The sequence below is a fragment of the Podarcis erhardii genome (genome assembly GCF_964252035.2).
Source record: "Podarcis erhardii genome assembly, chromosome: 2".
Classification (NCBI taxonomy): Eukaryota; Metazoa; Chordata; class Lepidosauria; order Squamata; family Lacertidae; genus Podarcis; species Podarcis erhardii.
In genome coordinates, this window is record NC_138498.1 from 122,594,310 (window position 1) to 122,607,952 (window position 13,643).

Here is a 13,643-nt window from a genome sequence, read left to right on the forward strand (position 1 = left end):
GTGGTGGAGTCTCCTTCTTTGGAGGTCTTTAAGCAGAGGCTTGACAACCATATGTCAGGAGTGCTCTGATGGTGTTTCCTGCTTGGCAGGGGGTTGGACTCGATGGCCCTTGTGGTCTCTTCCAACTCTTCTAGGATTCTATGATTCTACTGCTGCAATGCAACTTCCGCACTCCATGCGCTTTCGTAGAATCATAGAACTGTCGAGCTGGAAGGGACCCGAGGGTCATCTAGTCCAACCCGCTGCCATGCAGTGATACGCCGCTGCCCCCATACAAGGGATCGAACCTGCAACCTTGGCCTTATCAGCGCCATGCTCTTAAACGGAACGCCCTCCCATCAGATGTCAGAGCGATAAATAACTACCTGACATTCAGAAGACATCTTAAGGCAAGGGAAGTTTTTAATCTGTGATATTTTACTGTATTTTTGGTTTCTATGGAAGCCGCCCAGAGTGGCTGGGGAAACCCAGCCAGATGGGTGGGGTACAAATAATAAATTATTATTATTATTATATTATAAACTGAGCCATCCGGGCTCCCCTTTCCCCCACCTTCTTGCGCGCCTAGACTTGTCCGCCTTTTGCATTCGAACACTTGCAAGCTCCATCACCCGGCGGTTCCATGACGCCAGCTGCGCTTCCTAGAGAAAAAGAGAAAAAGGGGGAGGCTGGGGGGGGGTTCAAATTCCAGCAGGAAAAATGGGCCAGCTGTGGAGGAGGCGGGCAGAAGACGGAGAGGTGCAAAACGGGGGGCTGTGGGGGGGCTTTTGCTTTGGTGGGAGAGTCGCGGGACAAGCCAGGGAAGACCCCCCCCAGCTCCTTCCTTTGAATCCACAAAAATGGGACCTCAGGGGGGGGGGGCAGTTGCACAATGTGGCCCCAGATGTTGCAGAGTTCATAGAATCATAGAATTGGAAGAGACCACAAGGGCCATCGAGTCCAACCCCCTGCCAAGCAGGAAACACCATCAGAGCACTCCTGACATATGGTTGTCAAGCCTCTGCTTAAAGACCTCCAAAGAAGGAGACTCCACCACACTCCTCGGCAGCAAATTCCACTGTCAAACAGCTCTTACTGTCAGGAAGTTCTTCCTAAGGTTTAGGTGGAATCTTCTTTCTTGTAGTTTGGATCCATTGCTCCGTGTCCGCTTCTCTGGAGCAGCAGAAAACAACCTTTCTCCCTCCTCTATGTGACATCCTCTTATATATTTGAACATGGGACGCGGGGGGCGCTGTGGGTAAAAGCCTCAGCGCCTAGGGCTTGCCGATCGAAAGGTTGGCGGTTCGAATCCCCGCGGCGGGGTGCGCTCCCGCTGCTCGGTCCCAGCGCCTGCCAACCTAGCAGTTCAAAAGCACCCCCGGGTGCAAGTAGATAAATAGGGACCGCTTACTGGCGGGAAGGAAAACGGCGTTTCCGTGTGCTGCGCTGGCTCGCCAGATGCAGCTTTGTCACGCTGGCCACGTGACCCGGAAGTGTCTCTGGACAGCGCTGGCCCCCGGCCTCTTGAGTGAGATGGGCGCACCAACCCCAGAGTCTGTCAAGACTGGCCCGCACGGGCAGGGGTACCTTTACCTTTACCTTTATCATATCACCCCTTAACCACCTCTTCTCCAGGCTAAACATGCCCAGCTCCCTTAGCCATTCCTCATAAGGCATCGTTTCCAGGCCTTTGACCATTTTGGTTGCCCTCCTCTGGACACGTTCCAGTTTGTCAGTGTCCTTCTTGAACTGTGGTGCCCAGAACTGGACACAGTACTCCAGGTGAGGTCTGACCAGAGCAGAATACAGTGGCACTATTACTTCCCTTGATCTAGATGCAATACTCCTATTGAGGCAGCCCAGAATTGCATTGGCTTTTTTAGCTGCCGCGTCACACTGTTGGCTCATGTCAAGTTTGTGGTCAACCAAGACTCCTAGATCCTTTTCACATGTACTGCTCTCAAGCCAGTTAGCAAAGGGGACCTTAGTTGGGGTGGAACAGACTTGGCACATGAGGGAGACAGTTTTCTATGCTGCTTTTATGTCCCACAGCTGGAGGGGAAACACGTCTGGGTTTCCTAGAACTTCCCCACCCCACCCCAAAAAAGCGCCTGTTCTGCTCAGAGGGGATTGAAACTAAGGAGCCCCTTTCTTTTGAGTTTTAATCAGGTTTGGATGGCGCCTGAAGCAACCCAGGTTCAGAGGACTCCTTCAAAGGGATGCTCAGCCGCAAGAAATGGAGAAGAGGGAGTATTGGGGGGGTGGGGGGAGAGAATCAGACCTTGTTTCCAACCCTGAGCTCATTAGAGAATAAGCCTATGGGAACATGCAAGAACATGCATTGATAGAATAAAAATAAAGGACAATCGTCTTAAGACCGGCGTTTGGCTGTTGAAAGTCACTCCTCCTGTCAGCACTCAGTTCACCAGTTACAATGATGTTTCTACATGCTTTAGAAAGTGCCCTCTGAGTATCCAAAAACCCACAAAGAGGAACAACCCTGCGATTGTATGAAATGTGAAAAGATAAGAAAATAAATAAAACATTTGATGAGACTTCCCAAAGTTGGTGGGCATTGCTATTCAAATGGTCTGTGTGTGCTGCTTCTTGCGATTGGTTATGCAGGGTGGGGCTTGCCTAGCCCCCCCTCCCCATTTTTTATTCAAGTTGGCACCCTTCATGGGGTACTTGGCACGATGTAGGCAGGAGGAGGGCTTGTCCAACGTAGGTGCGGGGAAGAAGGGAAACTCAGTCCCAGTGTAGGAGGAATGTTCAAGGGCGAGAGGGTGATTTTGTGCGTTTGTGTAAGATAGTGGTTGTGTGTGCATGTTTGTGGCAAGGTAGATCACATTCACCCGGTGCTATACCAGCTGCACTGGCTCCCGGTGAAGTACAGGATCAGGTTTAAGGTGCTGGTTTTAAACTTTAAAGCCCTATATGGCCTAGGACCCTCGTACCTACAAGACTGCCTCTCCTGGTATGTCCCATAGAGAACCTTACAGCTTTCAAATAAAAACATCTTGGAGCTCCTGGGCCACAGGGAGGTTAGGCTGGCCTCAACCAGAGCCAGGGCTTTTTCGGCTGTGGCCCCGATCTGGTGGAACGCTCTTTCACAAGAGATTAGGGCCCTGTGGGACTTGACATCTTTCCGCAAGGCCTGCAAGACAGAGCTGTTCCATCAGGCCTTTGGCCAAGGCACAGCCTGACCCCCTCCTTTGGTAATCCTCATAGAACTCTAGCCCAATGGTTGCCAGTAATTTGACTCTGAATTGTTTTTAGAATTAATTAATTGATTTTAGAATCAGTTACAGATAGGTTTATTGCAGGCTCTGGTGCCAGTGTCCGTGTTAAGTCTGGTAGTAGTATTATTGTGGGTTAGGAGTTGTTTAAGTAAACCAACTGACCGACAAACATATCTACATGTCTCTAGCTACCATCCCAAACATACCAAACAGTCCATTGTATATAGCCAGGCACTACGTTACAGCCGCATCTGTTCCAATTCTACAGACAGAGACTCTCACCTAAGAGATCTCCAGCAAACCTTTTTAGAACTAAAATACCCAGCAGATGAAGTTAGACAACAGATCAACAGAGCCAGACTGATACCCAGAGAGAACTTGCTGCAAGACAGACCCAAAAAAGAAAATAACAGAACACCTCTAGTCATCACATACAGCTCCCAAGTTAAAACAGTACAACGCATCATCAGAGATCTACAACCTCTCCTGGACAATGACAGTTCTCTTTCTCAAGCTCTGGGAGGAAGACCTTTCATTGCCTCCAGACAGCCCCCCAATCTTAAACAACTCCTAACCCACAATAATACTATAACCAGACTTAACACGGACACTGGCACCAGAGCCTGCAATAAACCCAGATGCCAACTTTGCTGCCACATACACCCGGACAACACCATTACTGGCCCCAACAACATCACGCATACCATCTCGGGACTATTTAATTGCTCATCGTCTAACATTGTGTATGCCATCAAATGCCAACAGTGTCCTTCAGCTCTCTATATTGGACAAACAGGCCAAACCTTACGCCAAAGGATAAACGGACATAAATCGGACATCAGGAATCACAAGACAGAGAAACCAGTAGGAGAACACTTCAATCTCCCAGGACATTCTATACAAGATCTCAAAGTAGCTGTTCTATTACAAAGGAATTTCAGAAATAGACTGGAAAGAGAAGCTGCTGAATTGCAACTTATTACCAAACTTAAAACCATGGAGAGACCTGGTCTGAACAAAGACATTGGATTCTTATCTCATTATACATGACAAAGCCATTTTTCACCTTCTCACCCCTTGCTTTTTCCTGTAAGACCTATTGCAGTCGTTAAGAGTCGTCAACAGGCTCATCACAGCTATCTGCCAATCACCCATTCCCACCACCCTTCTGAGTAATACCCCTCCCCACCTTCTCACTATATAGAAGGGTCTGGGGACTTCTGTTTCAGTGTATCTGAAGAAGTGTGCATGCACACGAAAGCTCATACCTAGAACTAACTTAGTTGGTCTTTAAGGTGCTACTGGAAGGAATTTTTTTTATTTTGTTTTGATTTTAGAATGTATTTCAGTTAATTGATTGTGATTTTATGTAAGCTGTTTTATTTTTACTGTTGTTAGCCACTCTGAGCCCGGCTTTGGCTGGGGAGGGCGGGATATAAATAAAATATTATTACTATTACTACTACTACTACTACTATTATTATTATTATTATTATTATTATTATTATTATTACCTAGGGAAGCAACTGAAAAGAGAAACCCCAGAAATATACTCTCTTAGAAAGAAGCCCTATAGATCAGGGGCTCCCAAACTGTTTCAGGCCACCACTTGGCAGCCATAAACACCCACCGTGTCCAATATCCTGTAAAAAGCATTAATCAGAATACCCTGCAACATTTCATCAATGAAAATAGGGACGCCCTATTCCATAATAATAATAATAGTAATAATTTTATTATTTATACCCTTCCCATCCGACTGGGCTGCCCCAGCTGAAACTGTTCTTAACCTGAAGGACCACTTTAGCTAATGGGGCCTCCTGCTGCTGCTGCTGCGCCGCCGGAACAGAATTTCTGTTCTCATCCTGAAGAAAAGTTCTTAACCTGAAGCACTATTTCTGGGTTAGCGGAGTCTGTAACCTGAAGCGTATGTAACCTGAAGCGTACGTAACCTGAGGTACCGCTGTAGATAAAAATATAATAAAACATGAAACACAAAAAAACTGCACAGGGCTGCCTTTAGATGTCTTTTAAAGTTGTAGAGTTACTTCTCTCCTTGGCTTGGGGGGGTCTCATAACTTCATACATTATTATTATTATTATTATTATTATTATTATTATCACCCCTCCCCATCCCACTGTGTTTCCCTAGCCGCTAGGGAACCCGAACCCTATGGAAATAGGGATGTCAAGGCTGCAGGTTCAATCCCCGCACGGGACAGCTGCATGGTCCTCCATCTTTCCGCAGGGCTTGCAAGACAGAGCTGTTCCGCCTGGCCTTTGGTTTGGACTCAGTCGGACCCTTATGTCTTCCCTCCCCTTACAGTTTTGATTTATGGGCTACTTTTAAAATGAGGCTGCTTTTTAAATTGCATTTTAACCTGTATTTTAAATTCCCCCCCCCCATTATCTTTCTATTGTAATTTTACTGGTGTTAGCTGCCCTGAGCCCGGCTCTGACTGGGGAGGGCAGGGTATAAATTATTATTATTATTATTATCATTATCATCATCATCATCATCATTGCAGGGGGTTGGACTAGATGACCCTCGTGTCCCTTCCGACTCTACAATTCTCTGATTCTATAAGGTCAAGAAACTGGGGCAGCTTGTGTAAATCCAGGACCAACCCTGGAAAATAGGGACGCTTTGCACGACCCGCTTAGAAAGATAAATTCAAAACAACAAGCGAATTGAGTTTAACTCAGCAAAAACGGTGACCCAACTTTTCCAAGCCTGATAAGTCATTACTAAGCAGGGGTTGGAAATCTTAAGGCTTGCAGGAGGGGAGGTGTTCCTGCCACTCAGTCCTCTTCCTGGGCGAAGGAGCTGAGCTCTGGTTCTTAGAGAGGCAGGAAGTTGCACATAGAAAGGAGGGGGGGGCGAGACAGTATGGGGGGGGGGAGAGAGGCACCCCGCTCACAGCCTGAGAGGAGAAACAAGCTTGGTTAAGGAGGAGGCTGCAGAGGAGGAAAAAGGTGCAATAATTGGGGGGTGATGGAGGAAATGTTGCTTTTTTTTGCAGAGGAGGGGATGAGATAAAACCTGAAGCTTAGGCAGGGGGAAAGGATGCTTTCCTAGCGAGCAAGGATGCAAATTGTGTGGGGATTGGGCCCCACTGGCTGTTACGGAAATCCCGGGGGTGGGGCACATCTTTAAAGTGGTTAAATGTTACAAATATTATGCATAAATGTATCCTTTCGACTTGACAGCTCAGGGATGTTACCTCGCTTTAACCACCATATAAAATAAACGCCTTTGCCAGTTCCTTCCATTCCAACACTATTTTGCCCTTGGAAAAATGACTATTTCCCCTGCCACCTCCCCAAGCACACCTCCTACCCCAAGAAGTGCCCAGAGGTGACAATTGCTGAGCTGATTGTTGTCCAAGGGAAGCCTAATCCCATCACTGGACTTGCCAAGGGGTCCAGACATGCAAAGGAAGTTCTGTTGTACTTTGGGTGGTGGGACATTTGCGCATCTTATACCTGGGTCTTTCCCTGACATGTCTGCTTATGCTAATCTTGTACCAAGGACTTGTCTGGACATGTTTGCCAAGGTTGAACTAGTGTAATCCCTGTCTAGGTAAAGATAAAGGGACCCCTGACCATTAGGCCCAGTCGTGGCCAACGCTGGGGTTGCGGCGCTCATCTCGTTTTACTGGCCGAGGAAGCCGGCGTACAGCTTCTGGGTCATGTGGCCAGAATGACTAAGCCGCTTCTGGCGAAACGAGAGCAGTGCACGGAAACGCCGTTTACCTTCCCGCCGGAGCGGCACTTATTTATCTACTTACACTTTGACGTGCTTTCGAACTGCTAGGTTGGCAGGAGCAGGGACTGAGCAATGGGAGCTCACCCGTCGCGGGGATTTGAACTGTCGGCCTTCTGATCGGCAAGTCCTACGCTCTGTGGTTTAACCCACAGCGCCACCCACACCCCTAACCCCTGTCTACCTCTCCCCTTTTGTGACATGACAGCGATTTAGCAGTGCCGTATCAATGATGCTGTATTCTGGGATATGGTGGGAAAGTTTTAAAAGTCTTTCTCACCCCATCCTCAGGGTTCAAAATTATTCTTTGAACCTGTTGCGCGATAAACTTTGCTCTATAGCTATTTGGTGGCTGGACTCCTTCCTTTATTCTGCAGGGACCCGCAGGCTCTGCCCGACGAGCTGGGTGACTGAGCAGCCTCACACCTCGATTTTTCCTTAACAAGGGCGAAACACCTTTTGGATTTCGTAGCATTGCAGAGTTGGAAGGGGACTCCAAAGGTCATCTGTTCCAACCCACTGCAGTGCAGGAATTTCAGCTAAAGAATCTCAGTTAAAGCATCCTGGACCTTCTCCCTGCTGAAAGGTGGAGACTCTCAAATGCGGGGGGGAAACCTTTGTGCCCCCCTCCCTCCCTCTTTGAAACTGCAGCTAGATTGAGCTTTCCAAAACCTTTCCCTGCTGGCTTCATTGTTTCCATTTTGCTTCCTTTCTCTCCTTTCTCAGCTAATAATAATAATAAGAATAATAAGAATAAGAATAATAATAGTTTATTATTTATACCCCACCCATCTGGCTGGGCTTCCCCAGCCACTCTGGGCGGCTTCCAACAAAATATTAAAATACAATAATGCATCAAACATTAAAAGCTTCCCTAAATGTGTGGAAGAGAGAGAAGAAAACCATCGCCTGAATGTATCACTTTTTCTCATTCTTCCTACAGTGGATTGGGAGCCCCTTCAGATGTAGATCAGGCCTTCCTGCTTGGGCTACTGCAATGCGGTCTACGTGGGGCTACCTTTGAAGGTGACTCAGAAACTACAACTAATCCAGAATGTGGCAGCTAGACCGGTGACTGGGAGCGGCCGCCGAGACCATATAACACTGGTCTTAAAGGATGTATATTGGCTCCCAGTGTTTCTGAGCACAATTCACAAAGTGTTGGTGCTGAGCTTTAAAGCCCTAAACAGCCTCGGCCCAGGATACCTGAAAGAGCGTCTCCACCCCTGTCACTCAACCCCAGACACAGGTCCTGCTCCGAGGGTCTTTTGCTGGTTCCCTCACTGCGAGAAGCGAAGTTACAGGGAACCAGGCACGGGGCCTTCTCGGTGGTGGCACCCTCCCTGTGGAACGCCCTCCCTTCAGATGTCAAGGAGATAAAGAACTACACAACTTTTAGAAGACATCTGAAGGCAGCCTTGTATCAGGAAGTTTTTAATGTTTGATGCATTATTATGTTTTATATATTCTGTAAGCTGTCCAGAATGGCTGGAGAAAACCAGTAAGATGGGCAGGGTATAAAGAATATTATTATTATTATTATTATTATTATAAGTAGTAGTAGTAGTAGTAGTAACATCATCGTGAATCCACTGGATGACATTGCCTCAGGAGAGTGAGGAAAATTCTTAGGGATGATTCACACCCTGGCCAGCACTTTCTTGATCTCCTGCCCTCAGGCAGAAGATATAGAAGCATGACTAGTCGCACCAACAGGGTAAAGAACAGCTTCTGTCCGTGGGCTGTTATGCTGCTGAGTGAAAAGATAACAACAGGGCAACTGACTTTTGGGTTTGGTGGGTGTGCGTCAGTAAACGAGGGGAATTAAGACTAAGAGAGCTGAGTTTTTCTGCTGCTCCAGAGAAGCGGACACGGAGCAATGGATCCAAACTACAAGAAAGAAGATTCCACCTAAACATTAGGAGGAACTTCCTGACAGTAAGAGCTGTTCCACAGTGGAATTTGCTGCCCAGGAGTGTGGTGGAGTCTCCTTCTTTGGAGGTCTTTAAGCAGAGGCTTGACAACCATATGTCAGGAGTGCTCTGATGGTGTTTCCTGCTTGGCAGGGGGTTGGACTCGATGGCCCTTGTGGTCTCTTCCAACTCTATGATTCTATGATTCTATGGTGGGTGCTCGTGTAATCTCACTGTATACAAGTTGTACAAGTGACAATAAAGTATTCCATTTCATTTTTCATTTCATCATCATCATCATTATTAGGAGCCAAAAGGATTCCCCCACAGCCTCCCACAGGTGCAAAGTTGTCTTCGGCAGCTTTATAGTTTTTAAAGCAATGAAACCCACATTTATATAAAAGATGACCTTCTTCCCTTGGTCAATCTCTTCCCCAGGTACTGGATAGCTTCTCCCTCTTTTGAAGTGCATCTGTGCATCGTGGCAACTGCTGTGAGAGTCCCAGAGGTGGCCCAGGTTATGTCTCTCCCTCCATCCAGCACAATGGCTTCAGAGGCACCACTCGAACCTTGTCTTTGGGGAGGAGTAGAAACAGCTTCCAAGCAGCCGTCTCAGGTAAGGGAAAGATAATTGGGGATACGCAAAGCAGGCAGTGCGGATGCTTCCCCCTGTCTTGAGCTGTGAAATATTTCATTTATTGACTTATTAAATGTGTGTACCGCCCGTCATCCGACGACCACGGGGCAGCTCACAACATAAAAATACAAAACGAGAACAGTAATTGTTAGTGAGTTGGTTCATCAAAACCCGTTTGAAATTCTGCTATGTCACGGGACCAGAGATTCTTAGAGGACTGGAGTAAATATTTGAACTATTTTAAAAGCAATTGTAATAAACAGATTACGCTAGTAGGACTGCAAGAAGTTTTGTAAGGAGGATTATGCGAAATATCGCAGGGAAGATTATGAAGAGAGTTATTAGTTAAGGACAATTAAAAGTAATAGAGAAATTAAGAAATGTAGATTAAGTGATAAAGATTGAAAAATCTTCAGATGCGGTGGATGGAAGTCCGAAACATTGTATAAGATTAAAAAGTATGGGATATGATTTTCGGAAATTATTTGTAAAACCCAATAATATATATATATATATATATATATATATTTTAAAAAGAAAGTCTATGTCAACTGAATCGCCTCTACATGCTTGTTAAGACAAGGCTGAACTTTGCTCAAGACATGCTGGAATGTTTCCCACTAGCTTCCCCAGAATATTGGTTAATCTAACTGGCCTGTAATTTTCAGGATCCACACTCCACACGAAACCATATTTTATTCTTTTTCTCCAGGGTTTGTCGAGCTTCCAGGCGCTCTTGACCTTTGAGGAGGTGGCTGTCTTTTTCACGGAGGAGGAGTGGGCTCTGCTGGATCCTGGCCAAAGAGCTCTGCACACAGAAGTCATGGAGGAGAATTATGAGATGGTGGCCTCTCTAGGTAAACATCATGTGTTTTATTTCCATGGCTGCTAGGTGATAGAAGGTTTGAAATCATTATTTGGGCACAGTTGGGAGGCGGTTATGGAGATGGGGGCCTGGACCATGTGCTCTGGATGTTCGGAGAGGCCCTTGATTTATATGCATGGGGCCGGTCCACTCTCCCTCAGACCTGGTGGGGGGGGGCCTGGACAATATTTTGGAAAAGAAAAAAAAAAAGAACGGATTCCTTTTTTTTTAAAGATATTTATTAAGATTTTGTATAGTAAAACAAGCATCACAATCAAACAAAAAAGAGAAAGACAATAAAAGAAAACAGCACAATCAAACAAAACAGAAAAATACAATAAAAAACATAGAAAAAGTAAGAAAAAACAAAAAACAAAGAAATCTAGTTTTTTGCTTATTATCTTTATAACCCTCTTTCCTGACTTCCTCACATCTCCCTTTTCTGTGTTCCACTTTACACAATCAAATTCAGCAATTCCTTACCCTCTTTCAAATCTTATTCAATATTATACATTTCAACCTATTATGTCTCTGATTTTTCCTTTCCTTTTAAATCCACTTTTACATGTTCTTTATAACTTAATCCCTTGTGTCATTTTGTTTAATTTTGACATAATTTTACCCTAGTCTTTTCACCCTTTTCTTTTAAAACATTTTTGCATATTCCTTTTAACTATGTCAAAAAAAAGAACAGATTCCTATGCCCCACAAATAACCCAGAGATGCATTTTAAATAAAAGCACACATTCTACTCTTGTAAAAACACCAGGCAGGACCCACAAATAACCCAGAGATGCATTTTAAATAAAAGCACACATTCTACTCTTGTAAAAACACGTCCGTCCGCGGGCCGGATTTAGAAGGTGATTGGGCTGGATCCTGCCCCTGGGCCTTAGTTTGTCTACCTATGGACTAGAGGGGTAAAGGATTAGGGAGCAACTGACAGGAAAGACATTTCTCTGCTCAATATCCTGGAGATCCAGTCCTAGTTTGAGTGGTCAGTGCTGGGCCTCAAAAGACAAATAGTCTGACATGCAGCTTCCTGTAGCCTTAGAGGGGTTTTTGACCATTGAATGCCAACACTTACAAGTGTCTACACTTGACGTCTTATTTCAGTGCCATTCAACGCCAGCAAATTTAAGATCAAGATATCACTACATCACCCCTAGATATATTGTCGTATGTTACAGGGCATACTGATTTGGGAAAACCTGTCAAAGCCTTTTTATGAGTTGTATTTTTTAGGTCTGGAAAAGGTGGGATATAAAAAAAACTCCTTCCCAATTTATCCGTTGCATAACCAGTGCAAAAACATTTTTCAATCAACCTGCCCCACTCCTTTTAATATATAAATTATAACTGAGTCATAAACTGGAAATTAAAATGAGGCTTGCAATCCCACAGTGCTCATTTGAATGTTGTCTCTGAAGAAATGAAAAATACATTCTTTGGAGGGGGGACATGTTTACAATGGGAGCATTAACGTGCAATGTACCATTATTTCAATTTCAGAGGTGTGATATTAGAGATAGCTTTTTTTCTGCTGCCACCATGAATCAATTGCAAATCCATTCTCACAACACTGAAAAGTATAATTTTTTTGGGATATACCACTGAATCACTTTTGGAGGAGAAGGAATGGCTCCAAGGGTGATTTAAAAAAAAAAAACATTGTGTGATAAAATGATGGACAGCATTGGGGTTTGTTAAGTTCTCCAGTATCATTTCCAAAAATAGGTCACACTGAGCTTCAGATCCAGTGATCCCATTTCCACAAGTGCCAGACTGATCCTGCTGTGACCATACAGCCCTGTCCTATCTGTGGCGCAGGAATTATAATATCAAAATTATCCCTCTTTTTTTGGCTTGAGGTCATAAGCAATGGCTCAATTTGGACTGGCTGAATATTTTGAGTTCCAAAGTAACTAGTCTCTTCTGTCTCCTTTGCAGAATTGGAACTCAGTTCCTGTTGGGAAGAAGGAGAATGTCTGTTCATTCATGATCCCAAAGAAGTGGTGATATCATCAATAGGTACTGTATCTTAGATGTCTTATGGGGCATTTTGGGGGAAGGATTTTTCCATTCCTGTGTAACATCATCCAGGGCAGATAGACCCAGTGGGACTTAGAAGGGGATCAGACAAATTCATGGACGAGAAAGCTCCCCAAGGCTGCTTGTTATGATGACCATGTGCTTGGTACCTCTGGAATCAGGACAAAAACAGCAGGAGAAGACTGCTAGCTTCCTGCTCTGTGGGGATGCTATACTAAAGTAGTGGCCAAACTTGGCCCTCCAGTTGTTTTGGGACTACAATTCCCAATTGATGGGAGTTGTAGTCCAAAAACAGATGCTGGGCCAAGTTTGGCCACCAATGCTCTACTAGATAGGCTTTTGGCTTGATCCTGTGGGAATCTTCTTGTAAAGATGTCTTCCAGCTTACGGTTTCCCTTCCACATGTTGAGATATTCCCCATATTTAGAAATATGGCTTGGCTTCCACCATGCCTGTTCACAAATACCAGGTGGATCCTGCTAGATCTACAAGCCCTGCCCTATGCATTGGCAGAAGATCTAAGAACACGCCTTTCTCTGCCATTTTTTAATCCCTTGAAATTCACACATGAAATTCTCTGCCTTCCCCCCACCAGATGATTGGCAGAACGATAGGAATTACAGGGACTCATCTGTGGTGTCTTCAGAAACAATTATGCGTGAAGCAGGGAAAAAGAAGTTTGAAACACAAAAGGAACCCAAAACACATGAAGGAAACAAGTCAAAGAATGGGAGGAAGAAATCCTTGATTTTTCAGGGTATTGACGTCCAAGAACTCTTGATACTACAAGAAGATCCAAAAGACAAAAACAAGAAAACGTGTCCAGACTGTGGGAAAACATTTAGATATGACTCGTATTTGAATAGGCATCACAGAATCCATACAGGAGAGAAACCGTTTAAATGCACGGTGTGTGGAAAGACCTTTATAAGGCATTCTCACCTTATTCGTCATCAAAGAACACATACAGGTGAGAAGCCATTTCCATGCACAGAGTGCGGGAAGAGCTTCAGTTTCAGTAGTAGCCTTACTGAACATCAAAGAACCCACACAGGGGAAACGCCGTTTAAATGCAAGGAATGTGGGAAGCGTTTCAGGCACAGCAGTAGCCTTACCATACATCGAAGAACCCATACTGGTGAAAAGCCATTTCAGTGCATGGAATGTGGAAAGTGCTTCACTGACAGTA

The 13,643-nt window shown here is 45.1% G+C and overlaps 1 protein-coding gene across 1 annotated transcript in view; it reads left to right on the forward strand.

The window, feature by feature from the left end:
- The window catches only part of LOC309336731 (uncharacterized protein), a 53,963-nt gene that overhangs the window by 19,152 nt on the left and 21,168 nt on the right, over positions 1 to 13,643 (forward strand). The window contains exons 2-3 of the mRNA XM_081852981.1: positions 9,339 to 9,516; positions 10,250 to 10,394. Coding sequence (XP_081709107.1) covers positions 9,421 to 9,516; positions 10,250 to 10,394 — 241 coding nt within the window. The 5' untranslated portion in view covers positions 9,339 to 9,420. The remainder of the gene's footprint in view (positions 1 to 9,338; positions 9,517 to 10,249; positions 10,395 to 13,643) is intronic.